General features: G+C 50.3%; 7 protein-coding genes across 7 annotated transcripts; 5 read left to right on the forward strand and 2 right to left on the reverse strand.

The window, feature by feature from the left end:
* Positions 1–2,126: 2,126 nt before the first annotated feature.
* Positions 2,127–4,796, forward strand: HD556DRAFT_1406422 (uncharacterized protein). The gene is made up of 3 exons (XM_041304014.1): positions 2,127–2,503; positions 2,554–2,621; positions 2,670–4,796. Exons 1-3 carry the CDS (start codon positions 2,255–2,257, stop codon positions 4,312–4,314), a joined length of 1,962 nt encoding a protein of 653 aa, XP_041155227.1. The 5' UTR covers positions 2,127–2,254; the 3' UTR covers positions 4,315–4,796.
* Positions 4,797–6,352: 1,556 nt separating this feature from the next.
* HD556DRAFT_1298563 (uncharacterized protein) lies at positions 6,353–11,441 on the forward strand. Its single transcript, XM_041299452.1, has 7 exons — positions 6,353–6,867; positions 6,930–8,310; positions 8,366–8,747; positions 8,797–9,252; positions 9,306–9,511; positions 9,566–9,792; positions 9,847–11,441. Exons 1-7 carry the CDS (start codon positions 6,773–6,775, stop codon positions 10,988–10,990), a joined length of 3,891 nt encoding a protein of 1,296 aa, XP_041155228.1. The 5' UTR covers positions 6,353–6,772; the 3' UTR covers positions 10,991–11,441.
* On the forward strand, positions 11,442–13,861 carry HD556DRAFT_1530244 (uncharacterized protein). Its single transcript, XM_041309448.1, has 7 exons — positions 11,442–11,682; positions 11,732–12,140; positions 12,194–12,551; positions 12,611–12,625; positions 12,678–12,793; positions 12,848–13,629; positions 13,680–13,861. The coding sequence occupies exons 2-7, from the start codon at positions 11,906–11,908 to the stop codon at positions 13,830–13,832; spliced, it is 1,659 nt and encodes a 552-aa protein (XP_041155229.1). The 5' UTR covers positions 11,442–11,682; positions 11,732–11,905; the 3' UTR covers positions 13,833–13,861.
* A 1,115-nt stretch (positions 13,862–14,976) lies between these two features.
* HD556DRAFT_927349 (uncharacterized protein) lies at positions 14,977–16,429 on the forward strand. Its single transcript, XM_041312050.1, has 3 exons — positions 14,977–15,237; positions 15,364–15,476; positions 15,531–16,429. Exons 1-3 carry the CDS (start codon positions 15,062–15,064, stop codon positions 16,343–16,345), a joined length of 1,104 nt encoding a protein of 367 aa, XP_041155230.1. The 5' UTR covers positions 14,977–15,061; the 3' UTR covers positions 16,346–16,429.
* A 247-nt stretch (positions 16,430–16,676) lies between these two features.
* HD556DRAFT_1434236 (uncharacterized protein) lies at positions 16,677–18,987 on the forward strand (the record flags this gene model as incomplete). Its single annotated transcript, XM_041305305.1, has 3 exons — positions 16,677–16,786; positions 16,858–16,922; positions 16,982–18,987. 3 exons carry the CDS (start codon positions 16,677–16,679, stop codon positions 18,985–18,987), a joined length of 2,181 nt encoding a protein of 726 aa, XP_041155231.1.
* Positions 18,988–19,118: 131 nt separating this feature from the next.
* On the reverse strand, positions 19,119–22,757 carry HD556DRAFT_927545 (uncharacterized protein). Its single transcript, XM_041312051.1, has 10 exons — positions 22,571–22,757; positions 22,484–22,521; positions 22,375–22,430; positions 22,151–22,324; positions 22,028–22,094; positions 21,925–21,973; positions 21,323–21,871; positions 21,250–21,273; positions 20,577–21,201; positions 19,119–20,524 (listed from the first exon to the last, which is right to left on the reverse strand). The coding sequence occupies exons 1-10, from the start codon at positions 22,585–22,587 to the stop codon at positions 19,250–19,252; spliced, it is 2,874 nt and encodes a 957-aa protein (XP_041155232.1). The 5' UTR covers positions 22,588–22,757; the 3' UTR covers positions 19,119–19,249.
* HD556DRAFT_927563 (uncharacterized protein) lies at positions 22,742–25,179 on the reverse strand. Its single transcript, XM_041312052.1, has 8 exons — positions 24,920–25,179; positions 24,700–24,855; positions 24,130–24,647; positions 23,883–24,077; positions 23,721–23,832; positions 23,617–23,668; positions 23,206–23,564; positions 22,742–23,150 (listed from the first exon to the last, which is right to left on the reverse strand). Exons 1-8 carry the CDS (start codon positions 25,043–25,045, stop codon positions 22,929–22,931), a joined length of 1,740 nt encoding a protein of 579 aa, XP_041155233.1. The 5' UTR covers positions 25,046–25,179; the 3' UTR covers positions 22,742–22,928.
* Positions 25,180–25,769: the final 590 nt, after the last annotated feature.

The following is a 25,769-nucleotide window of genomic DNA, read 5'->3' on the forward strand; positions in this document are numbered from 1 at the left end:
CTGCATACAAAGAATTCTATACTCATACCTGTCAAGTCGAAAGAGAATAGGCATCACTTTGCACCACCAAACCTACCACGCTGTCAACAATCGCTGACAATAGGAAATGGCAGGTCCGCGCGTAGTCTTCACTCGAATTTGGAGCATCTATGACTCGCCACAGATTCACTATTTTGTTCCAATACCGGTTAACCACCAGGTAGTTGTCGATGTGCTTTGGCCATGCCCAGTATTTAAAGTGGCCGTCGTCACAATAATATCGAAGCGGACGTGAACAACTCATCTCTTCCCGAGGACAATGATGCAGATCCAACAACAATGTATTCCCGCACAGTGGTGCAGGGTATGAGCGTTCTGTGTGGCTTGATGCTGGGATGTCTCATGCCTTCGATACGGTGGAAGGACAAAAAGCGTTCAACTTCACTCTGACTGATGACTATTCAAAGGTCCTGTTTTTCGAGTGACTCATCTACACCTGCCTTGAGACCAATTATAACCCAACCTTCGCATCAAACTAGTTCCGACACATGCAAATTCAAGGTTTGTCTTTGGTCATTGTTCCATTTGCGGTTAGCTAAAGCAAGGTTCACCTGCTCAGGACGAAGTGGATTACGACCCGAACATGTCATATTTTTGAGTTCCGTCGTGTAATCTGGGGGACATACTGAAGCATGGGAGTGGGTTCCTAACAACGAACGTATCTTGGTGATGTCCTAATTTCTCAGTAACATCGAATTTCATTCACTTCAGTGGTCTCGCTTGTTATTCGAAAAAAAAATAGGACGTGTGTAGGTTTTAGTGGATTCTCACAACTTGCTACGTTTTTCTGCGAGCGCCTTCGCCGTTATTTTGAAAGGGTTGTGGCGTATACATGTGAGAATGACTCATCGGGAGGTTTTTTTTTAGCTTTGCGCTTTCATTTGGATCTTTGTCCTTTCGTGAGAACCACATTTTCCAAGTGCCGCAGCACATGGTTCTCATGTCTTATATATAGTAACCAATCCACAGGGCATCAGTGTAACTAGTCCGCAGCCTTTGTCCCAGTCATGACGAGTAAACACGACACGTGCTGAAAGTCACCTCGAGTCTGGGATACCTGAGGATACCTGTTGCGCCCGACCAATTAGGGAAGGTGTTCTTTCAGCGTTGAGTCTCGGGTGCCGGTGAAGCTCGCGGACCTCTGAAGCAGGGACATCAGTGGCGTAACTGCTGGTGGCGTTTAGACTTTACAATGGGGTTGGTACAAGAACATGATTTTTGGTTTACAGCGGAATACTGCGACAGTACTTGCAACTGCCGTGCATTATGGAGGGATCCTGGGTTGTTCCGCTCCGGGTGAATAATGTACTAATAATTGATTTGATAAATTCGAGGTTTGTTTTTATATTAGTCTTCCGTAGGCAGATCACGGAAGTCAGTTGTTGCTTCTATCATCATCAACGACTTGCTTCCATTGGGAGACTAACCTGTATGCGTATCGATATCTACTTTGAGGATCTTTGAGAGCTGCACTGTAGAGGGACTAGAAGATCTGGTCTAGACAAACAGCCTTTGTTCCGTTCCCAATCATGACCTGGCATTGAAAACGGTGTCAATTGAACAAAGTCGCCTTCAGAGTGGCGCACGGGTGTAGTACGGCTTGGCGATCCCATCCGAGTCCATATCATTCAGGATATCACCGAAAAGACAGCGCAGCAAGCTAAAGTGCTGGGGTCGTGAGAATAGCAGACATTTCCTTACACGCGCTACGCATCAAGGCATCGATCAACGCATTCACGGTTCACCAAACGCGTGATGGGAAAGAATTTACCTTACGTAGAGGATACCGATCTTTGGAAAGTTAAGAGGTTCACTATTACGAAAGTTGGCGTGGTTACGGCGCAAACTGATATACAAATGGACGAGCGGCAAGATACTGGGGACGTGAGACTGATAAGGGGAGTGCCAAGAAGCGAACATCCGGAGTTTGAGAGAAGCGCTCTGGTGAGACACAATAGCGGATGCTGACAAAGGAAGAAAAAAAAATCAAATATTAAATTAGTTTTGTCCATGACGGCATTGTGTAAAATTAAAGTTTATTTTACATGATAAAAAAGGGGTTACGTTATTTTGATCGGGGGGATACGCAGTAATCTGGTTTTTTTGGTGTGTAACGCTTCTCTTCCTCTTACCACCATCACCCATCCATTCACTCACTCACTAAGGCCCCTCCTTCGCTGGTCGACTTAACGAACTCAACAACTAATGTTTTATAATGTCTGATACTTCACATTCACACAATTACGGTACAAGAATAAGGAACAATTCAATCCTTAAACCGAGCGCTCGTCTTCGTCAATCACCACAACCAAGGCGTATAAAACCAGTACCACATCCAACACAAACAGAATCAACTCAAAATCAATCTCAATTTCCAATATTTCCACTACCAAATGTCATGCTACACCCAGAAGACGCCACCAGCAAGGTATTTCATGCTATCGGTCGTTGCTTCCTCAGCGTGGTGAGTCCCTTTCCTCGTTCCCATTCATACCTTCACGCGTGTATCTCTAGGACAATCGTGCGATGACGATCAAGGACCTTGCGGAAATGACTCTAAACTTCGGCCTCGTGTGTCAGAAGTATGTTCTCCTTTCTTTCCTCTCTTCACTCTACTCACAACACCCTAGTGTTTCTGCTGCGTCGCAAGCAATAACTACTTACATCCGAAATCATCTCTCTCGATGCGAGGCTCAACAAGATCACCCCCTTCTTCTTCGACATACCCTCTCTGGCACACCCGCTGACGACGATCTCGTTTCTGCACTGCATTCCCGTGTAGGAGGCGCACCCCTACAAAGGCAACCACTCGACACCACGTGTCCAAATCAGAACATTCCTACCGGTCGCCGTACAAACTTTCGTCGTGGCACAATCGTATGGTATCTTTCAAAAGCTAGTGGCGTCTCCTGCCCTTTTTCTCGTGCTGGTATTCTCCTTTCAAATTATCCCGCTTCCACTTCCAATACAAAGCCTCGAAAGCAATCTCACAGTTCAATGGAAAAGTGCGGAGAGAAACGCAAAAGACTCATTTCAAGACGCTGTCGTGCCACTGACAGACTCTCAGAGAGCGCCAGTCCACCGCCCAGCTCCAGTCCTGTAGATAGCGGTTATGCAGAGAGTGCCTCCAGTTCTTCTGACGAAGAAGAAGACGAACCTGAAAGACCTCCAAAAGTCAAACTCACCTTACGTCTCCGTCCCTCTCCCACTACCACAGATCCCACAGACATCATTGATCTCTCCCATGATACTTCCTCTGACGATGACGTCGACATGTCCCCAGCAGAGCCCGATATCAGCCCAGAACCATTTTGCCTCCCACCCTATCCTCGCAGATCAATCGCAGTCCCATGTTACACCCCCATATCCCCTCCCTCCCTTCAATACATATTTCCCCCGCCACCCATCGACCAATCCAGAGGAAGCGCATCACCTCCGCCCGATTCTGATCACGAGGAGGATATCGACTTCGATTTCTCAAGCGATGAAGAGGAATCTCGAGGTGTGAGCGTGAAAGTAGAAGACGAAGGAGAAGATAACAGTATTGGCCCAAGTCAGAACGTGAGAGACATGCTAGATGCTTGGGAGGACCTAGATCTCAATCGTGCGCGGTCATATTCATCCCCAGAATCTGGGTTCGCTTCGGTGGCGCGGGAAAACGAAAGTCGCCATGCAGTCGCTCCAGAGGTCAAGGTTGAGGAACTTGAGATGTGGGAATGGGAGTTTGATAGTGGCTGGGCGGGTGCGTGTGGGGAGATTGAAGTCAAGAAGGAAGATGCTCCAGAGGCACTGAATGGGTTATCGTTGTCGCCTACGAGTATGCCATGGAGTGGGTTCCCACTCTCTCCTATGTCGCCACTCACCCCTTCTCCAACATCCCCGGGTTCGAGCACGGGGTTCATGTTCCATCATTCGTCGGCACTGCCTGGATCTCCAAGGGTCAATGTTTCCCCTCTTCGGCCCACGCATTCAAAGAAACCGTCCCTGGAACGCAAGAACAGCGTGCTGGACTGGCAAGACGCAGAACTGCTTGGTCCTGATAGTGTCCACATTACCGAGCTCGAGCTAGAATGGGAAAAGGGAACTCGGCGGACACGATTCGTATCACCCGCACCTAACACTTCTTTATCACCAGGTGAAGACTGCCAAATGACTGATCCCGAGCCTCTCCCTGAACGCAAAGACCAAGTAGTAGTAGTCCACACGTGCGTACCGTGCGATCCACCTGTTAGCGCTACACAGGTCGAAGGTAAGTCACATTTCATTTCGTCTTGATTCTTCTCTGTCTGTTGTCTGTATCGGGCATTAATTGAGTTACAGGAATACCGGTGTATCAAACTACGCTGCCTCTTTATGCACCCCACACGACGCGCACGCTTTTGAGGAGGCTAGACACCGATTTCGTAAACCTTACACCCTTGCTTGCTGCGTTTTCACCATCGCCATCACCTTGTGCTACTGCGGTCCCAGTTCTTCCGCCGAGCGCTGTGCGGTTTGAGCATCCGAATTTGGCCGTGGCAGGGGTGTGGGTGTCGTTGGATTGTGCAAGGGAATTTTTGAGGACGAGTATTCAGGCGGGTACCCAACGCACAGGACAGCCTCACTCTCAAGACGAGACGCTAAGAACAAGCGTAGAGGTATTCCTAAGCGACGAGCTTGTGATGCGGTTCCCGAGCGCCTTGAGGGATTTCTGGAGGACGAGTAAACCTGGGAGGATGTTGGGGCAGTTTGGGGTGTGTTTTGAGGGTGGGAGGGTTGTGGGTCAGGGCTCGTCGTCTTCTTCGTCGTTGGTGTCGGCACGGGCGTCGTCTGTGTTATCTCCACCTCAGTCGACTTTGCCCTCGGCGCCTTCGTCACGGGCCGAACCGTATCCCCTGCCGTCTTCTTCGCAGTCGCATCCACATTCATCATCTTCGGAGCCACATTCACATTCAGCTTCGCCGCTATTGCCGTCGTCATTGCCCGCATCCACCAGCCCCGCACTTCCCACGCCTATACCTAATGCCCACGAGGCATGGAGTCTTACTGAAGACGCCGAGCCAGAAGCAGAAGTCGAAGCAGAACCTGTGCTTCCTGCATTTGATATTGCGCTGGCAGTGCTTGCGTCGGGGTTAGGACCAAGTACTAGTTCTGGAAGTGGGAGTGCATGTCTCGGGAGTGAGATTGATTTTGGGAGGGGGAGCGTCCTCGGGAGTAGTGTTGACTTTGGGAGTCCGCGATCTAGTTTGGGGGGCGGACACACCAGCACTGGAAGTGGAAGCACCGGTCTCAGAGTTGGACGCACTGATTTTGGACCGGGAAGTACCGATCTCGGAAATGGTCATGGGATTGGAAGCGGAGAGCCACCGCTGAGTCCTACGGAGGCGGAGATGTTCCGGGTGTTGTGCATGTGTCCTGATTGGGAGGAGGGCGAGGGTTATGCAAAGGGTGATGTGTTTATGGATGCTCGGGATGAAGACGCAGACGGGGAGCGTGATGACAACGCAGACCAATGCGATAAAGACACGGACGCTGATGCTGACGTGGACGTGGAGATCGTGGAAGAGGAGCCAAGGAGTTTGAAAGATGGCCGTTCGTTGAGGCGGTCAAAACGGGTTGCGGATGCTGTTGCTCGCACGCGGGGTGTGCGGCCCCGGATGAGGGGGCCGAGACATGCGTGAGGTTTGATCGGGGTCCGAAACTCCACCATCATTTTTGCTACTCCATCAACTCTCGGTCATCACTCGACCGACATTCGAACTGCTTTGACATGCATTTGCTCGACTCATTTTCATCACTGCAAGGTCCATCAGGTCTCAAGCCCCCCTCTTTTGCTTGACCGCTTGCTTGCAGGTCTTCGTTCTGGACTGATTTTTTGTTGCTTTTTTTGCTAGCTTCGTTCGTTAGAGCTGTATCAGTTATCGACCCGTCTCTCTCATATACCTCTTTGCGCAAAGATGCGCCAAGTATTCTAGGTTCACCAGTCAACCCTATCGCTCGCCCTTTTACTTTTACTTTTTTGCGAGCATGGGGTCGATTGCATCATACACATTCGTCCTCCATTTTTTGTCTTGCGACAGCTTTCGTTTGTATGTTATAGCTCACAGCCCCCACTCATAGTTTACTCGCTTGTGGTACACATACAGTAATCAGGAAGCGTTTAAACAAATCATGATGATCAATCACCAATCAACGTGCTCCAGATAGTAAACTGCGCTTGAGGCAGTACTCGGATATTTACTAGTTTCTTTTCTGATGCGGTGGACGAACAAGAATCTTGGGCGTAACACAAGGGTAACAAGGAAATTATTCGTAAGTTTCATGATGGGAAGAATAGCGGAGTGTGAAAAGCTAGAGTGGGATTTCTTTCAAGGTTTCTCCCAACCGCTGAATTTGTAGCATCATCTTACTTAGTACTTGCATATTTCTCTGGTCCCAGTCGCCAGGCTTTCTAAAGTACATCCTCTCTGGACTGACTGTCCAATCCAATATCCTTGCTTTAACTCTTTTTTTTTGGCTTTTTCTATTCCGTTCTTTTTTTTTGTGACAGGCTAATTCACGTCTCGACCCGCTTCGCGACTGCCACCGCGAAAACGAACGAAACGACCCTGCTCGTCTAGGCTCGCATCTCAATCATAGGTCCAGCTTGGGCATCAAGTCTTATCATTTGCACGACAAAAACAACGGACCAGTCGTCCGTTAATCATCCCATCCACCCAACGCTAATCCTAATTCCACCAAAATAAGCCCTATAATGTCTTTATCTGCCTCTGACAACAATGGCTCCTATTCACGAGTCTCCTCGGGAAAGACCCCTCCTCCAGCTCCTTCTGCTGCTTATGCAAAGAGGTACGTCTCATTTTTCCTAGCTTTTTTAGCCGATCTGCTTCGTTTACCACGCTTGTGAACAGGGCACGGGAGATCCAGGCGGAAGAACGGCTGAACGGTGCTAGATATAGGCCACCTGCGCTGCGCGCTCTTCCTCCGAGCGGTTCTCCCCCAAATGACTTCACCACCGTCGCTTCCCCCAGTGATGATTCTACCACATCTGCTTCTAATTATCCACCAGGTTTTAGGAGAGCGCGAGCCGGAACGCTGCCTTCTGATGTCCATCTCGCTGCACAGCGCTTCGCTGCTGCATCTAATACTCTGAGCAGTGCTGCTCCTTCGACGGAATCGTTTGCCGAACAGTTGCAACAGAGGCAGGCCGCTAACACGCCTCCTAGCATTCTCGTACCCCCGCGTCCTAGCATTCGGCATACCACAACTGTAGCGGTTCCACAGGCAGCTCCCATATCTGTCGGCTCCGAGCGCAACAGTCGCTTGAGGTCAGGTTCATTAACGCTGCCTTCCGCCGGTCTTTCCAACGCATTCGGCCCGTCTATCTTCTCATCGTCATGGTTATCCTCCGCCAATGGATCGGGATCCAACTTTCCTGTTCTGGATGAGTTACGCTCCGTTACGTCCGCGGATTCGGTCGATGATTTTGATGTTCATACCTTGGATTACCTTGGCTTGGATGATAGTCTCCGACCACCACCTGCTGCTACTATATCTGAGCTACGGACTCAGGCGCAGGCTGCTATCGCCGGGAACCTCGCTAATCCACCACGCTTGAGGGCCAGTACGGTTTCAAACCCGTATCGTACGCGCTCGTCCGGCGCTTCGTCTCTCCTCGCCACCCCTAATGCGGAGGAGGAAGAGGAGTACTTTGATGGGCATGATGCTCAGCCGTACGAACGTCAACGGTTGGGTCTGTACGATGGCTCCATGTCAGACGCTAGTCTCTTCCACTCGTCATACGTGGCGAAGGGGTTCAAGCAGGGCGACCATCTAACGCCTGCGAGCGCTCTCTCATCCCGACCCAGAGCAATTTCCGTAGGAACGCTTGATGATCCCATTCGTACCCTTCAGCGCCGCGCCACGACTAGTGAAGCTCAATCCCCCTATCTCAACGATCTTGCGGCTGCGAGTGGGAGTCTTGCAAATCTGTCTAATCCGGCTGGGATTTTGAAGAGCGATGCGAAGATGTCGAGCGCGCGGGGGACGTCTTCGCCGACAGTGCATTTCCCTAATGGCGAGTTAAGTCGTGCGTCGTCGTACCTTGCTGCGCCCAATTCGCAGGGGAGGGCCGTGTCCCCCAAGACCGAGGCGAACAATAACTCGCAGATCCAGACCCCTACGCGGTCGTTGTGGATTGGGAATTTGGATAGCGCTGTCACGAGCGAGCAGCTTATTCATGTGTTTGCGCCGTATGGTGCTATTGAGAGTTTAAGGCTTTTGCCGGAGAAGGTACGTGATTGAGATTGTTTGGACGAGGAGATACTGATGTTTTGATTGGTTCCAGGAGTGCGGTTTTGTTAATTTTGTTGATCAAGCGGATGCTATTCGAGCCAAAGACGATGTGCTCAACCGTCTAGGTGGGAACATCGGTATGCCAAACGGGCAGACCGTACGCATTGGCTTTGGGAAGGCGGACAGTGCTCCGGTTGCCCCTGCCAAGGGCACGACTGTTACAAACTCTGGTGCTACGTCTCCTAGTGGCTTGAGCAAGGCCAGCAGTCCTGGCCTTGGTGGGTTAGACGCGCAGCTGCAATCTACGCCTACTCGTGCGTTGTGGATTGGGTCTATTCCGAGCACTACGACACCTGCAACGATCTTGAGCGTCTTCAGTCCTTATGGACCTATCGAATCCGCACGGGTGTTGACGCATAAAAATTGTGGATTCAGTGAGTGTTAAGTCTCGTGAAGTGTGTTGATATTTAATCATGTGGGTAGTTAACTTTGAACGTCTGGATGACGCTGTGCGTGCCAGGAAGGCCTTGAATGGTCGTGATGTCCTTGGCAGCGACGTTGGTGCTATTCGTATCGGCTTTGCCAAGGTCCCTGTCAAGAATGGTCAAGAAGGAAACGGAACGCAAGATGACAGTCCCAGCGTTGCAGTGCAGGGTATTGGTGATTTGAGCGTCGGAGCCACTATCCATGCTCTTCGCAGCGTGAAGGGCGCGTCCACTATTCCAGCAGATCAGCAAGTGCTTGGTGGTCAGGTGGAGAACTATCGCTCGAATCTCTTGCTTAGCATGATTGGCTCTGGCATGCATAATATCGCGTATGTTTCTGATGGTTTGTCGAAGCCTGCTGGCTGGTTGCCGTCGGTCACGGAGCAGCAGATGATCATGAAAGAGTTGACGGCCGGTAGCCCTGATGCTGACTTTGATATTCAGTCGTTGTCTGGTACGTGTTTTTCGGCCACTGATGTCAGGGGGCCTCTGACACAGGGTTCACAGAGTTCCGCCCCCCGACGATGTATTACACAACGATTCCACTTGTTTCTGAGAGACCTAACAACAGGCGCTGGGATGCTTCAAAATTGCGTGAACTCCGGAAAAGGCTGGATTCTGGGACAATGACCGTGGAGGAAACTGATCAAGTTGCTGGTGACTTTTTGGATGGCGAGATTGTCGACTTGGCCTCGGACTGGCTGGGCAACACGGTGGGTATCCCCACGCCGAGTTCGGTTGCTGTGGCTTACCTGGGTGTGCTGCAGGTCGTACAAAAGCTGTTTGAAAAGTGCTCTTCTGTGCCACGGTTCGCGATGCTAGAGAGAATCACGCCTCACTTGGCGATGATCGGCATTCACAAGAACGGTACTTGGGCTGCACAGAAGATCATCGAGTGTGTCCAGACTCCCGAGGAGGTCGGGCTCATCGTACAAAATTTGAGGGCTTATGCTCCACCATTGTTACTTGATCAGTTTGGTAACTATGTGGTTCAGTACGTGCAACGATGTTTCCTTGTCGGTATCATTGATAACTGAGCAATTATTAGGTGTTGTCTACGTTTCGGGGCTCCTGCTAACGATTTCATCTTCGACGCTATGGTCGATCGTATGTGGGAGATCGCACAAGGTCGTTTCGGTGCACGCAGCATGAGAGCATGTCTTGAGAGCCCGCATATCACGTTGAGCCAGCAACGTCGTATTGCTACTGCCGTGATCTTGAACTCTATTCCTCTGGCGACGAACCCTAACGGCGCGCTGCTGCTGACATGGTTGCTTGACACGTCTTCTTTCCCTTCACGGTACAACCTTCTCGCGCCTCGTTTCACACCTCATCTATCGCATCTGTGCACGCACAAATTGGCATCTTTAACTGTTCTTAGGATTGTCAACCAGAAGATCGAGTTCGAAGCATCTCGTCAAATCGTCCAGGCGTTATTCTCGTCTCCCGGTGACCATGTTCTCACTGACGTGTTGGGTGATCAAGTGAACGGTGTCGCGGTTGTGCACAAGATCCTAACTAGCCCGTTCATCGACCCTATTGACAAGCCAACCTATATCGAGGCCACTAAGCGGGTATTAATCGAGCTCAAGGTTATCGCTACCCAGGCGTATCGTCGGCTGATTGAAGAAGTTGGTCTTCCCATCCCAAACTACCAGCCCACGTACACCACTAATGGTCCGCCTGGCAAGAAGGGTCAAAACCCGAATCACTATGGAGTGCCTGGCCTTCCGTCAGGCTACCCTTCGAATGATCAGGGTTTGGCTTCGATGATGGCTGCGTTGCAGATGGGTGGGCAGAATCCCCAGTCTGGGCCCCCGCAACTGCATATTGATCCTGCATATGGTCAAGCTCCCGCACCACGCGCCCGTATCTCTCAGCCACCTTCTGCGTTTTCGCCTTCCTCGGATCCTTTCAATCCTTTTGCCCTTCGCTCTCCGGACATGAGCAGCCCTCGTACCTCTACTATTCGTCGTAATGGCGGACTTCCCTCGATTCCTCCTTCCATGACTCCCACTCCCATCTCTGCCATCCCATACGGCAATCAATCTCCCAATCTTGCACCTGGTAGCATCCTTAACATGGGTCAGCCAGGCTTCAATACTCAGAATGTCCCCCAGCACCTCTACCAGGCATATATGTACCAAGTATACCAGCAAACACCGCCGTCCAGCATGGGCACCTTCAATTAAAAGCACACTTACGACCCCGCTCACGACCTGCTTTGTTGCATATCGAATGAAATTATTCCTTTCTGTTGTCTATCTATTCTTCTGCCACACCATGCGCCAGGTTATTTGCCAGACAATTACAACCCATTCCTTTCCGATGATACCCCTCGTCGCGCTTCTTTCAAAGTCACGCTCGTTACTTACTTTTTCCCCGTTTGGGCAAGCACCTTCGTGGTTTCAGAGGGCCAGTGCAGGAAATATTGCTATTTCTTTTTCATTCTCCAATTCTACATATCTGCATTCCTACGTTGGTTGGTTTGTGTATAAATACTACGTGTGGATGGCTGTAACACAATTATCGCCCTGAACTATAGATGAATATTGAAACTGCCCTTCTACTCACGTTGACGTTGAAGTACATCGACTTTACAAACCAAATAGGCACAAATAGAAGCATGGCTCCATAGACAATACTAGGAAGCAACATCATCCAGCTATTATACAGTATACCCGTGTCATTGTCTATACCCTGATTTCGAAAAAAAAAACTTCATGCTGATGACCGTGACATCCACCGGATCGTGGGTACCTCAGCCTAGAATAAATTCAACTGATCGTTCCTTCTGATGGAGGTCTGACTATGTGACGGCAGACTAAGTACTCCGTGATTGTCGCTGTGCACAACCTGGGCGGAATTCAGGGAATAATATTGCGTTCATCTTCCATCGTTATTTCTATTGTCGATCATCTGATGACTGGAAGACAACCATGCATTATAGAAGAATGAACATTGAAAACTGCTATCTCAACCGCTATCGAGTTCGGCGTTCGCCCCCATTAGTATTAGCTGCGGAAAAGGTTGCGTAAAGCGAATCAAACTGTAACTGATGCGCTCATTGAATATATAACCAAGCGTACAAAGGCCCTTGGCGCTTCATGCTGTTTACAAGGAAAGCCGCAGCCGTCTGGCTTTCTCTTGCCTTTCAACGGGTTCTGACTGCACAGACACCTCTGTCGAGTCATACGCCTTCATCCTTTTACCCGGGGATCGAAAGTGATCTTGGGCAATGGAACCTTGATGAAGGACCTGCGGTGAATGCGACAGGACATCTGGTGTTTGAAACGGCCAATTCCTTGCTTCAACACTGGGCAAATACCCGTCATCGTATTGGTATGTTTGAACTCCAATCAAATGGGTCGCGACTCATCGTTTACGTCCTGCAGGTCATACAATAATCCCAGGGACTATTCCCGTGGGCACTCTCCTCTACCATGGAGCTCTCTTCGGTCCCCATCTACCGACCGTCCGGAATTGGGTGTCTGTAGAGCCAGACCACTCCATACTTTTCTGCAGAGGGAAAATTGAAACAGGGTGCTGGCACCTCACCCTTGCAGTCACTCGGCCAATGAAAGTGCTCTATTTTGATGGAAACAGCGCTGCGAAACTCCCTGAGGGCACTTTGGACACTCAAGATCTCGTGGCATGGTCGGAAATGAAACCCGAGTGGGTGTGGAATGAAAGGCAGCGCATAAGGGATCTATGTAAATGGGGTCAGAAGTATGGCGTGAACGGCTTTGTGAGGTTCGTTGGATGCTGAGATGCGTGCGCGTGAATGCCTGATGCTGATTTGTGAATCATAGGATGGAAATGAATTTGTGCGAATCCATACGTAGCCCCTTGGTGATTTGTTATTGACGACGGTCATAGTGAAATCATGATCTGCAACTTCACCTCTCACATGGAGGTCGTCTCGTTCGCAAATATCGAGACCACTCGCTTCTACATCGAAGGGGATACGGGTCTGCCAGTGGGCCCCGATGCTAGTGAGTGATCATGTCCATATATTGATGTAGGTCCGATTTATTCTCGGACATTAGTGCGTCACGCTTTTGAATCGGTGCATTGTGCTTCATGGCGCGAAAATTACCCAGGAGAAACCCGGATTGTGCTTGATTTTTCTGAACTCGTCTCTTTCTACGACACCGCTCTTGTTCCTTCCTTAGTGCCGCGCCGTGTAGGCTTAGACCGGGGAGACCATCGAGTAGGAGGAATATCACCGGAAGATATAGAACGTGTCCAAGATAGGCTAGCTCAAGCGCTAACACGACCACCCGCGACCACTAGCGGCATTGACTGGAAAACGGTCTTGCGCGTGGTGGTCGATCGATATGCCAGCCGCCTGGAGTTCATACAGCACCTTTTGAACCTGACGTTGGACGATGGGTCGATCTTTGACCACGCACAACAAATTCAGAGACAGCTGCGCACCGTGCTTTTGCCCTACACTGTGTTTGCAGCTCTGCCTCCCAATACCTCCGTCACCGCCGACGCGACAAACTCGTGGGCTGCGCCAGTTTTTCGGGAATGTGCTACATCGCACGCGGCCTCCATAGCGTCTCGTGGAACAACATTGACGCCCTCCGAACGTTTGCTCCTGCAGGCGGTGCGGGAAACTACGCATGAAATATGCCGCGTCGTCACGAAGATGTGGGCTTCCGGAATGAATTTTGGAGTCGACGCCTTTTATCCTCCGGAACGACACCCCGAAGTTGATCACATACATACTCTCATAGGCGAATGGAAGGAGGATGTGACGCAGTTGATCTCTTGGTTGGACTGGAGCGTGTGGGTGAAGTGCCGACCGGCCTGTGGTTTCGAGGTAACAAAATCGAGTTACATGTTTACGAAATGACTGACTTCGTCGTGTAGGAGATGTGCTACTTGCCTACTTGGCCCTTTGGGTTCCCAACAACCCGCGCAGCCCAATGGGACAGTGGTTCCTTATGGCCAGACCCAAACAAAGGGGAATGGAAGAGACTACAGCCCAAGTGCATCAGACGACGGGAGCCATATGGTTTTTAGGATGCATGCACTATTGCTGACATATACACGTTTTTTGTATGTAGTTTTTGTAAAATTATCGCAGGGGAGTTTAAGCGCGCGTGATGTATGTACTTCACTGAGCCAGTTATTCGAGAAAGAAAAAGAAGAAAACCATCATGCTAATGACCAGGGTACCGGTACTATTAGGCAATGACACGGGTATACGGCTGTATATAAGTTCCATTTTTCATTAAACAAAACCCTGAAACTGGCAGCGGCAACATGTGTGGCTTCCTATTGGCTATGATAGGGCTGTGATCATGTCACACTCAGTTTGAATGTGACATGCCCTTATCTAGCTCAAAGCCGACATTTGAAGTAATTATGTCAGAATATGTCACGGAATAAGCAATCGTGACATCGTGACAAACGGGACCAAGTCGGATGAAAGTCAAACGCGTGGGTACCTCAGCCTAGAATGAACTGATCGTTCCTTCTGACTACCGTGATGGCAGACTAAGTACCCCGTGATTGTCGTTGCGCATAACCTGGGCGGAATCCAGGAAATAATATTGCGTCCATCTTCCATCGTTATTCCTATATGCATCTGATGACTGGAAGACAACCATGAATTATAGAAGAATGAGCATTGAAAACTGCTATCTCAACCGCTATCAAGTTCGCCGCCCCCATCAGTGCTAGCCGCGGAGAATCAAACTATAACTTTATAGATACGCTCAATGAATATATAACCAAGCTTACAAAGGCCCTTGGCACTCCGTCAGAATGCCGTTTACAGGGAAAGCCGCAGCCGTCTGGCTTCTTTCTCTTGCCTTTGAACGGGTTCTCACTGCACAGACACCTCTGTCGAGTCACGCGCCTTCATCCTTTTACCCGGGGATCGAAAATGATCTTGGACAATGGAACCTTGATGAAGGACCTGCGGTGAACGCAACAGGACATCTGGTGTTTGAAACGGCCAATTCCTTGCTTCAACATTGGGCAAATACCCGTCATCGTATTGGTATGTTTGAAAATATTGAACTCCAACCAGATGGGTTGCGACTCATCATTTACGTCCTGCAGGTCATACAATAATCCCAGGGACTATTCCCGTGGGCACTCTCCTCTACCATGGAGCTATCACCGGTACCCATTTACCGACCGCCCTGGATTGGGTGTCTGTAGAGCCAGACCACTCCACAATTTTCTGTCGAGGGCCAATCGAAACAGGGTGCTGGCACCTCACCCTTGCAGTCACTTGGCCGATGAAAGTGCTCTATTTTGACGGAAACGGCGCTGCGAAAATCCCTGAGGGCACTATGGATACCCAAGATCTCGTGGCATGGTCGAAAATGAAACCCGAGTGGGTGTGGAATGAAGAGCAGCGCATAAAGGACCTGTGTAAATGGGGTCAGAAGTATGGCGTGAACGGCTTTGTGAGGTTCGTTGGATGCTGAGATGCGTGCGCGTGAATGCCTGATGCTGATTTGGGAATCATAGGATGGAAATGAATTTGTGCGAATCCATACGTAGCCCCTTGGTGATTTTTTATTGACGACGGTCATAGTGAAATCATGATCTGCAACTTCACCTCTCACATGGAGGTCGTTTCATTCTTAAATCTCGAGAGCATTCGTATCGGCAGCGACCGGCCATATCTGCCAGAGGACCCTGATAGTAGTGAGTAACTGTGTCCATGTTTTGACGTAGGTCCGATTTATTCTCGGACATCAGTGCATCACGTTTTTGAATTATTGCATTCTACTTCATGGCGCGAAAATTATCCAGGAGAAACCCGGATTATGCTTGATTTTTCTGGGCTTGTCTCTTTCTATGACACCGCTCTTGTTCCCTCCTTGGTGCCGCGCCGTGTAGGCTTGGACCGGTGGGATCACCGAGTGGCGGGAATATCACCGGAGGATATAGAGCGCGTCCAAGACAGGCTAGCTCAAGCGTTAGCACGACCACCCACGACCACTAGCGGCATTGACTGGAAAACGGTCTTGCGCGTGGTGGTCGATCGATATGCCAGCCGCCTGGAGTTCATACAGCACCTTTTGAACCTGTCGTTGGACGATGGGTCGATCTTTGACCACGCACAACAAATTCAGAGACAGCTGCGCACCGTGCTTTTGCCCTACACTGTGTTTGCAGCTCTGCCTCCCAATACCTCCGTCACCGCCAACGCAACAAATTCGTGGGCTGCGCCAGTTTTTCGGGAATGTGCTGCATCGCACGCGGCCTCCATAGCGTATCGTGGAACAACATTGACGCCCTCCGAACGTTTGCTCCTGCAGGCGGTGCGGGAAACTACGCATGAAATATGTCGCGTCGTCACGAAGATGTGGGCTTCCGGAATGAATTTTGGAGTCGACGCCTTTTATCCTCCGGAACGACACCCCGAAGTTGATCACATACATACTCTCATAGGCGAATGGAAGGAGGATGTGACGCAGTTAATCTCCTGGTTGGATTGGAGCGTGTGGGTGAAGTGCCGACCGGCCTGTGGTTTCGAGGTAACAAAATCGAGTTACTTGTTTATGAAATGACTGACCTCGTGTAGGATATGTGCTACTTGCCTACTTGGCCCTTTGGGTTCCCAACAACCCGCGCAGCCCAATGGGACAGTGGTTCCTTATGGCCAGACCCAAACAAAGGGGAATGGAAGAGACCACAGCCCAAGTGCATCAGACGACAGGAGCCATATAGTTTTTAATTATTGCTGACATATACACGTTTTTTGTATGTAGTTTTTGTGCAGGGAGTTTATATAAGCGCGCGTGACGTATGTACTTTGAAGAAGGTTCATGTTTTGACGTGTTGGCTCTTTGTGATTGTCAAAAGCAAAGTCACACTCTAGTCTCTTGCATCGACTACAATATGAGTACAGACCAACAAATGCATCTGGCGGTAGCTCCCAGAGCTAGCTCATCGCATCTGAACAGACCAGCACGTCAGCTTGTGCCCGCCTTTCTCCAGAAATTATACGAGTGCGTATTTCGTCAAATCTAATCTCACAGATGCTGTAGTCCTGACATCCTACAACCATCTTGCTTTATAGGATGGTTAATGATCCATCAGACCATGATCTCATTCGATGGTCTGACACCGGTGACTCCTTCTTTGGTACGTCCTAGCGCCAGTCTGTCCCTATCCAATATTCAACGAATTTGACACACTCATAGTCCTCGACCAAGAGCGCTTCGCAAGCGAAGTCCTAGGACGCTGGTTCAAACACAAGAACTTCTCCTCATTTGTCCGCCAACTCAACATGTACGGCTTTCACAAAATCCCTCATCTCCAACAAGGTGTACTCCGCTCGGATTCTGATACCGAATTCTGGAACTTCGAGCACCCCCATTTCCTCCGTGGCCAACCGGATATGCTCTGCCTTATCCAGCGAAAGAAGCAGACCGCATCCACCTCTGACGTCATTTCTGCCGTCGCTGAAGTTCCCAATAAAGACCTGGGCGCAGCTGCGTCTGCCGGCGCCTTGACCCCTGGCCAATTAATGGACATGAACTCAATCGTGAATGGTATTCAAGCCATCAAAAGACACCAAGCCGCCATCTCTGCTGACCTCAACGACCTCAAGTCTTCCAACCAACATCTTTGGCAGGAAGCCATCGCTGCTCGTGAGAGGCATAAGAAACACCAGGACACCATTAACCGTATCCTCAAATTCCTTGCTGGAGTGTTCGGTCATGCAGACAATCCAATACGCAAGGATGATATAGGTGGAGGTGGGGTTGTCAGTGGTGGTGAGGGGAGTGAGATCGTCGCGAGGAAACCACAGCGGTTGATGATTGGCGATGGACGCAGTGGCGGAGGGAGTGGTGCAAAGAAGGGTGTCGACATTACTGAGATCATGGAGGACCAACAGAGGACCAGCATAGATAGTGCAAAGTCTTCTGAGATGGGTACGTCCTCCATTTACATGTATGTCTCGGCATTGACGCCCTGTTTACATGATTTTGCAGATTTTTTTGCATCTCTGGACACACCTTCTGCTATCCCATCTGAGTATGGTCCTTCGTGCAATGCTTCACCCCGATTTGCATCCATCGAACCCTCTCTTCCTGATGCCCCAACTCCCTCAGCAGATGCAAATACCACGCCATGCTCCAACACCGCCCCAATCAGCGCCACCACTACAGCCAATGACATCCATCTAAACCCATCAAATATAAATACCGCTCTACCCACCTCGCCAAATACCGCCCTCCCTCGCCCTGCGCCGATTCACCACTCAGTCTCTGCACCTGCTTTCACCTCCCTGACTACAACATCCCCTCCGCCTTCCCCACAGAATGATGCCCTCATCCATGCTGCACTATCCCAGGTGCTCTCATCGCCTGTGCAGATGCAGAAACTGATAGCTGCTCTTGGCGGGGGTGGGTTCTCGTTTCCAGGAGATGGACACACGCAAGGAATCATACCACAATCCATTATGCAGCAGCCTTTCCCCGCCCAGCCACAACCCCAGCCGCAGCCGCAAGCCCAGTTGCCCCAGCAGCACACAAACGCCAATCCAGCACAACTAATGCCGTACGACCCCCCCACGTTCCAGACCGACTACTCTAGTCCATACGCTCTCCTCTCGCAAAATGGTGGTGCTGAGCTAGCAGCTTTCGAAGCACATGATGATCACCTGCAGAAGACCTACTCTACAGCACACGAGATCAACACAGATGTTGACTCGCTAGAGACAAACATTCATTCCCTTATTCAGAGCCTTGGCTTTGACCCGTCGACTTTTGACGCTACTGACGGCGCACAGCCGCATCTCGATGACCCCTATGGGGTAGGTTCGGGGCAGGATTCTTTCGACATTGGCTCATATCTTAACGGGATGGATCTGGCGCATGATGCGGCTGGGCATACGGGCCAGGGTGAGGAAGATCCAGATATAGAGAGCTTGAGGTTAGCAGACAAGCTGGATTCGTCAACGGCGCGTGGAGCAGGCGTAGACAAAAAAGTGCCAAGTGAAGAGATGCATGCATTCCTTGACGGGGTTGCTTCTCAAGATGGCGGCGTGGACATGGCCACGTCTTTGATGCAAACAACCCAAAGTGCGAACGCCACGCGAGGCCGCAAACGCAAATCAGACATACCGGATGTTGATTCACTCTCAGGTCCAACAGAATCGACATCATCATCAGCAGGAAGTAGGACTAAAAGGAAAAGATGAATAAATAGCAGGATGGGCGACATGATGTGCGTAAGGAATGTCAAAACACTGTAGAGCTATAATGATACTGCTACCACTCCGTGTTATTATAACGTTACCGTTATATGTAGTGCTGTAATATGTCGAAAAATGTAACGATAGACAGAAATACACTGACCGACTTGTCAGTGGTACAATCCGTAAGAATGAGGAAAATTCATTAACAGCTTGTAGTAAAAATGCAAGAAATAAATCGCTGAGATGGTTATTCATAATGCAGAACTCAATTCTGCGGCGGCAAGCGAGGTGGCGGTGGGGGTCGCTGTGCTGCAGGACTACTTGGGTCATACAGCCCAACACAGAATGGTGTGAACGGGCGGATGTCGAGCTGTATCCCAGGTTTCGCCGTCGGAGACCCGACCCGCATGGGCGAATTATCAGTTCCCATGCTTATGCTGTCGTAATACCGCACGCGAGCATCCTCCTCCTGAGTCTCCTGGATATACTCAGCTGGCGGACGTGGCATGAGCGGTGGAGGAGGCGGTGGCGAGAGAGCGGTACTCGATGGCGAACGGTGGTGAGGGATGAAACCTGACGCAGATGCGGATACATTGCCATTAGCCTGCTGTTCCTCGGCGGCGTATTTGGCACGTAGCTGTGCCTTTTCTTCGGCTGCTGTGAGTGGTCTGAAGACACTGACACCAGATGCAACAGGGGGAGGCGGGAGGCTTGAGCCATTGACGGTCCGTGGAGGGGGAGGCAGAGGCTGCTGCTGGGAGAGTGCTACAGCATCTTGTTCCTCAAACTTCCGCCGGAGGATTTCCTTCTCTGACAGGGCGCTAGTTGCAGAAGATTGGGCGGGTGGTGAGTACAATGGGGAAGCGGTGTATGAGGGCGACATGTCAGCAGGACTTTGTGCAGCCATGGCGGCCGCATCCTGTGCCTCGTGGTGCCTCCTCAACTTCTCCTTTTCATTCAGATATTGCGGCTGACCGTTCGGCCCGTCAAACGGCGGAGGCATATCAGACCCACTTGGCTGTGCGCCGTAGGACATGCTCCGAGAAATACTGGATGAGGGGTAGAGGGTATCGTAAGCAACGGGTGCTGCCGAGGATGATGAGATTCCTTCGCGAGTCGCATACTGGGTGTTCTGGCTCCGATCGACGGCGAGCTTGGCCTCTTGGTATCGCTTTAAGGCAGCCTTCTCCTCCTCAGCGGACGGGTAGTGTGGAACAATCTTGGGGGAAGTCGAAGGAGGTGGTGAGGGCGCGGGGCTAACATTCGCGCTGGTATTGGGGCTTGTGTTGGGGTTCTGATTCATGGAAGATACCGCGTGCTGGTAAAGGGCGGCACCTGCTGACAGAGCACTGAAGCTACGAGAAGGTTTCGAGAGTCCAAGCGAGCCATTGGCTTCCGAACTCTCTCGGCTGTGGCTCGAGGCACCAAGTGCTTGAGTACGTTTGGCAGTGGCTTGGGCTTTGTCGAACAGACGAATTTTCTCTTCTTCGGCAGTTGGCCAGGCAGCACGGGACGAAGGAGAACCTTTCTGTTGTGAGGACTGCAACGAAGGTTAGCGGAGAAGATTGGAATGTTAACCAGTATTTACTCACTGTTTCACTGGATTGTGGGGCCATGACAGCACTACCTTGGACCTGCTCAACCTTAGCCCTTGCACTCTCATACAGCTTCCTCTTTTCTTCCTCGGCGGAGAGCCACGAACGTTGACCCCTTATCGACGGCGTCGTCGGCTGTTGTTGTCTGGCAGCTAACTGTGCTTGTTCCACAGCCTCCCGTACTTCTGCATCCCGATCGCTGATATTAGTGATTGTGAGACGGTTTTGCGTCCCTGCAGCAGCCGAACCACGTCGTCTACGGCCCGAGCCACCGACAGGGCGCACGACGAGAGCGCTGTCCTCCTGAATGCTACCCATGGGAATTTGCGCTGATGAGCTGTAGCCTGGGTGGTCTATTGTGCCTGGCACACGCGACTGGTGACTCTGAAGAGCGCCGATCTCATCCACTTCAAGATCGTCGTACTGGAGATCACCATTGTGTGCGTTGGGGGTAGTATTGTACTTGATGGATGAGACAGGAGGTGTCAGGGCTGTGCGCCCATGCCCTTGAGCGGAGGAGTTGTAATCAGAAATCTGTGAGTTGGCGGTGAGAGGGCGAGCCAGGGCCGTGGATGCAGTGCTTGATGGGGTCATGCAAAGGCTTGGGGCGACACCGATACGCCTGAGAGGTTTTTAGTATAGATCAGTCGTAACAGCGAGGATTGCGTACCTAACGGCTTCCTCGGACACGCTCCTGTATCTCAGTTAGGTATATATTATAGAATATTGACTGAAGTCCTTACCTTGGCCAGTTCGAGACAATAACAGGCAGCTCTATGAAAACTGCCTGCATCGAACCAAACCACGCCTTGACTAAGATTGTATATGTTATGTCAATGTGCCTTGCAGCGTTAAGCGTGGTAGTAGTATGTGTGTTTGGGATCAAACATCCAAGTTCCGCCTTGTGCTGCGTGCCACCAAACAACGTGACATTGAGGGGCACCTTTTGCTCGCCAACCAGCCCAGTTTTGACTTGGGGACCATTACGCTTGCCAGTCTGGCCAGACTGAGTACTAGCACGAAATATGGTTGTTTCCTTGAGAGAAAACTCGAATCCACGGACAATAACTGGATGCACTGAGTCGGATTTGAGGATAGCCATGACAGACACGCGGTCGCCTGGTCCAAAGCATGTTCGTTGGCGTTCTACTGTGAGATGTACACCCTCTTGGTTGACGCTGCGTGATTCTGCTTGTGCGTATACAGGCCACGTTGAGTGGAGTTCGTGCTTGTCAATAATGATAGTGGTGGCTTGTGATGTTACAACAGTTTTACGGCGACGGAAGAAACCTCTGCAGATAGCAAGTCAACCCACGCGACTCAAGATCTAATTTGGAAGACCCACTTCTTCCCAAGAGTACAAACAGTCGCGACTAACTCATAGCGGATACCAGCTATACAAAGAGACACCATCAGATAACAAACATTGTGTTTGCGCAGCCACTCACCGCCTCTTTCAAGGGCAATGCTTGGCGGAATGGACTCAGGTATACGAATATGGAATGGCAGGTCTCGCTATCGCTAGCTCTCAGCGCCCGACATGTTTACACAGGGATGGATACACCACTCACTGACTGCAATAACCCGTATTCTTCGCTCGACTGCCATAGATTTATCGGACTCGAGCCAACAAAGTCAAAGTAAGAGTTCGTCTGGCCACCGCCAGGGAGTGTTTCGATCTTCTTGAGCTCGACACGGACCCATTTTGCTTTGACGCCCTGAGGCCCCACGCGCACCTCGACGGCCTGACAGATATAAAAAGCCAACTCATTTGTTATGTAGAGCGAGCACGTACACCTTTGACTGCTGCTTGAGGTCGATCTTTCGCAGCGGGTGGTATCCCAGGATAGCCTAGGAGTATTGTGTCGTAAAAAAGGGTCAAGCATGACAGTTTTTGCACTGACCGACGACAAAATCAACGTTTGGGGGTGGCTGAAGCGCACTGAAAGTAGTTGTTGAGTGGCGGCACTAGTAGGAATCGGAGGACTAACATCTTCACTTGCGACATTCCTCGAAGAATATGATATCCGACACAAGAGAGAGAAACGAGTGGAAGGGGAGGCGCCGCGTGCCTAGCTTGAATCACTGTTTAACTGCAAGCAGATTTATCAGAGCTGACAACTACCTAGGCGCCGAAATGCACAGCCTACTCTTCACACAACCTTGACATTACTAAACCTATGGCGTCGGATCATCATTTCCATCAAATATCAATGCCTAGGCACCACTCATAACTTAAATCAGTAACTTCATAAAGATGAGACAAAGAGATATAATGATAAACGGATACTACAAGCCTGCAGGAAAACAACAAATGTACAAGGAATAGCGCAGACGCTGGAGGCCAGATCAAAACTTGAATTCCTTGCCCTTCTTTGAGTCCCGCTCGCGATCCATCTTTTGTTTCTTCTTCGCCATTTCCTTCGCTACCATATCTGAGAAGTCTTCTTTTGATCCCGCTACTCCCGCCGAACCTCGTGAATGTTGCTCGTACTTTCGCCGTAGCTCATCCTCCGTCATGCCTTCCATCTCGCCTGCGTCAATAGAAATGTCGACACCATTCGCCTTGCGCTGTAACAGTGATCAATATCTTTATTGGAATATCTGAAAGACCATTTTGACGTACTTTCGTTCCTCGCTCCTCCCCAAGCACGGGAAGGTTTTGCGGATTGGTGACTTGACTGACGTCATACCCACGCTCACTACCCATGAGCCCGCGCACGGAGGTCTGTTTCTCCGGTACAACCTGATACAGTGACCGTGGTCCGCTTTCTGAGGTGTCTGATGATGGATGCCTAGACGACGTCTTCCGCAGCTCCAAGAAGTCGGGTGTTTCGAGTCCCCCAGCGACAGTGGAGACAACGCTGGCCATGCCGGATGGCGTTTCCAGACCGGAAGGCGTCTGAAGGCCGTCGACTGGTGCTCCTTCAGTAGTTTCTTCCTCGTCCTCCTCTTCCGTTTCTTCTTCTTCCTCTTCCTCCTCCTCTGCAGGTTTTCTCAGCATTTGCGACAATAAGAATGATATATATAAACTTGCCTTCCTCCGGCTCTAGCTCTCCCCATGTATTCTTGTCAATTGGTTCACCAATCTGTGAAGAATAGTGTAAGAGAAAGGCATTCGAAGAAAACTCCCTCACGTACGTTCGTATCGGTGACTTTCGGCAACACACCAAACACATCGCCGTACAAAGGGCGATTATACTCATCCAACGGTGGCTTACCCCATCCACCGGGATGGAAACCCCATTGAGCGCTTAAGATGTGATCAATGACTTCGGGCTCATCGAAATGCGCCACACTCACCCCTCAGGTATGGGCGAATTGAGACCAGGAATCCGTAAAGTCGGGTAGCTCGGAGGAGGTCCAAATCTTTGCATGCTAATTAGCCAAGGTGGTGGTGCAAGTGGCGGAATCGATAGCGCTTCAACAAGCTCTGGCGACAAATCTCCTGGTCGTTTCTCTTTCAACGACGTTTCAAACTCCTTCCCCTCATAGTACCTAACAAGCAAATGAATAAGCGAGAGTGGAATGAAAAGGATTAACATTTTACATCTCACCAAAGCCAGTAACCACTGGCTTTGTTGCAAACTTGAAGAAGGCATCGTGCAGCTTTTGATAGTCGATGTCGACCTTGCCCATCTTTGGCTGCACCCGCTCACGAGTTTTGGCCTTTAACGACATGTTAGCCTCCTTCTCTTTAACTGCGTCTCTCATTGTTGCGATACCCGTATCTGCTATATACGAAGGGAGCTGGAAAGGCGGCTTCTCGATACCGCGCTTTCCTTGCAGGTAATCTCGTTTTGCACTCCAGTGCGCAGGAACAGGAGCGGTATTGCGGTAACTCTTGAGATGGAGCAGTAATCTTGGGTCAGCGGCTGAAGGATCTGTCCATTCGACTGCCTCGGGTTTCGCCACCAGTTGCTTAAGCTCTGCAATCGTCAAACGGGCCATCTTGCGTTGTTTCTTTTTCGAAAGAGGTTTCTTCTCCTCTGCGTCTGAACCGGCGTCTGATTCCATACCATCGTCTGAGTAGATAACCTCCCCTTTTGTGGGTTCCGAATCCTTTGCCTAGATATTGCGTGAACTAAGGGAGGGAGTGGGTGGACATTACGTGACGCACCTCTGCATAGTCCTGAGGAGCCTGGAAACGTGCAAAAATGTCGGAGAAGGCCACAAGAGCTGGATCTTTGACATCCAGCTGCTCAATCACGTACTCGACATTGCCAAATGGCCCATCCTCCTCTTGTTTCACCGTTTCAGAGTTCCCATTAAGCTCCTACAGCCACAATTCAATTCCATAAATGAACTGTTTCGAATTCAGACTAAGATGTGAAACGCACAGGTGTCGTTTGAGTGGCAAGGACTTTCTTTTCTTTCGCCTTTGCTCGCCGAAGCTGGTTTTTGGATTTAATGGCCTTTCCGTTGGCATTGGATTTGGTAGCTATACCGTTGACTGCAGTAGGCATTCTGCGCAATTTCTCGAATGCACTTGAGAATTATGGGGGAGCGAGAGGACCTTTGAAAGCACTTCAAGGCTTCGAGCTTCAAACTTGCAGACTTGTCGTCGGAGGTTGGGGCGAAGACACACGAGTCGATAATTAGGTAATTTAGAAAGGGTGGTGTAATATATTTATTATTAGCAGAGGGGGTCGTTGCTCCATACCCTCCGCAGCGGCCGGAGCCTCTGCTGTAGTACGGCCCACTTTATTCAATATCATAATTCAACATCTGCAGCGACGTTTATCCTATATGCATCTGCCCTCATTAATCATAGATTGACTGGATCTAGTATACCTTTCCACATCTTGATCGTGTCTACGGTCACAAGAAGCTCAGACATCAACACACAAGGAGTGAGTGTCTTTCATGCTGCGAGTGGAGAACTCAGAAGACTGTCAGAGATCTTGGCTTGAATGTTTCCCTGATCTCTACCTTCAGACTACTTTTATCAGTGGCCGCGACGGTCTCCCATAGGCAGACCAAAACAGTCGTTCCTTCATAAATAATTTTTGTAAGGTCTCTCCAATTTGCAAGTCAAGTCAAGTTACCTATTAACTGACCGTGCCTAGGCGGTTCAAATACGCGAGTGAAACGCTACCCCAGAGGAACCCTTCGTGGCCTGCCAGTCGGAGTCATCTTTCTATATCATATTATGAGTGCACCGGTGTCAGAGCAATGATCGAATGAGAT

This window comes from Suillus plorans (genome assembly GCF_016647745.1).
Source record: "Suillus plorans strain S12 chromosome Unknown HD556scaffold_73, whole genome shotgun sequence".
In the NCBI taxonomy this organism is placed as follows: Eukaryota; Fungi; Basidiomycota; class Agaricomycetes; order Boletales; family Suillaceae; genus Suillus; species Suillus plorans.

Coding starts and splice junctions, on each gene's coding strand:
- HD556DRAFT_1406422 (XM_041304014.1), top strand. CDS start 2,255: ATGTCTGATACTTCACATTCACACAATTACGGTACAAGAATAAGGAAC. Junction 2,504..2,553: donor GTCGTTGCTTCCTCAGCGTG/GTGAGTCCCTTT, acceptor GTGTATCTCTAG/GACAATCGTGCGATGACGAT. Junction 2,622..2,669: donor TTCGGCCTCGTGTGTCAGAA/GTATGTTCTCCT, acceptor ACAACACCCTAG/TGTTTCTGCTGCGTCGCAAG.
- HD556DRAFT_1298563 (XM_041299452.1), top strand. CDS start 6,773: ATGTCTTTATCTGCCTCTGACAACAATGGCTCCTATTCACGAGTCTCC. Junction 9,512..9,565: donor CGGACTGGCTGGGCAACACG/GTGGGTATCCCC, acceptor GGTGTGCTGCAG/GTCGTACAAAAGCTGTTTGA. Junction 9,793..9,846: donor TTTGGTAACTATGTGGTTCA/GTACGTGCAACG, acceptor AGCAATTATTAG/GTGTTGTCTACGTTTCGGGG.
- HD556DRAFT_1530244 (XM_041309448.1), top strand. CDS start 11,906: ATGCTGTTTACAAGGAAAGCCGCAGCCGTCTGGCTTTCTCTTGCCTTT. Junction 12,141..12,193: donor AAATACCCGTCATCGTATTG/GTATGTTTGAAC, acceptor TACGTCCTGCAG/GTCATACAATAATCCCAGGG. Junction 13,630..13,679: donor GACCGGCCTGTGGTTTCGAG/GTAACAAAATCG, acceptor TTCGTCGTGTAG/GAGATGTGCTACTTGCCTAC.
- HD556DRAFT_927349 (XM_041312050.1), top strand. CDS start 15,062: ATGAAAGTGCTCTATTTTGACGGAAACGGCGCTGCGAAAATCCCTGAG. Junction 15,238..15,363: donor GGCGTGAACGGCTTTGTGAG/GTTCGTTGGATG, acceptor CGACGGTCATAG/TGAAATCATGATCTGCAACT. Junction 15,477..15,530: donor GCCAGAGGACCCTGATAGTA/GTGAGTAACTGT, acceptor CTCGGACATCAG/TGCATCACGTTTTTGAATTA.
- HD556DRAFT_927545 (XM_041312051.1), bottom strand. Junction 22,095..22,150: donor AATACGGGTTATTGCAGTCA/GTGAGTGGTGTA, acceptor AGCTAGCGATAG/CGAGACCTGCCATTCCATAT. Junction 20,525..20,576: donor CCCCACAATCCAGTGAAACA/GTGAGTAAATAC, acceptor CCTTCGTTGCAG/TCCTCACAACAGAAAGGTTC.
- HD556DRAFT_927563 (XM_041312052.1), bottom strand. CDS start 25,045: ATGCCTACTGCAGTCAACGGTATAGCTACCAAATCCAATGCCAACGGA. Junction 24,078..24,129: donor GTTACTGGCTTTGGTGAGAT/GTAAAATGTTAA, acceptor TTTGCTTGTTAG/GTACTATGAGGGGAAGGAGT. Junction 23,669..23,720: donor CGAAAGTCACCGATACGAAC/GTACGTGAGGGA, acceptor TATTCTTCACAG/ATTGGTGAACCAATTGACAA.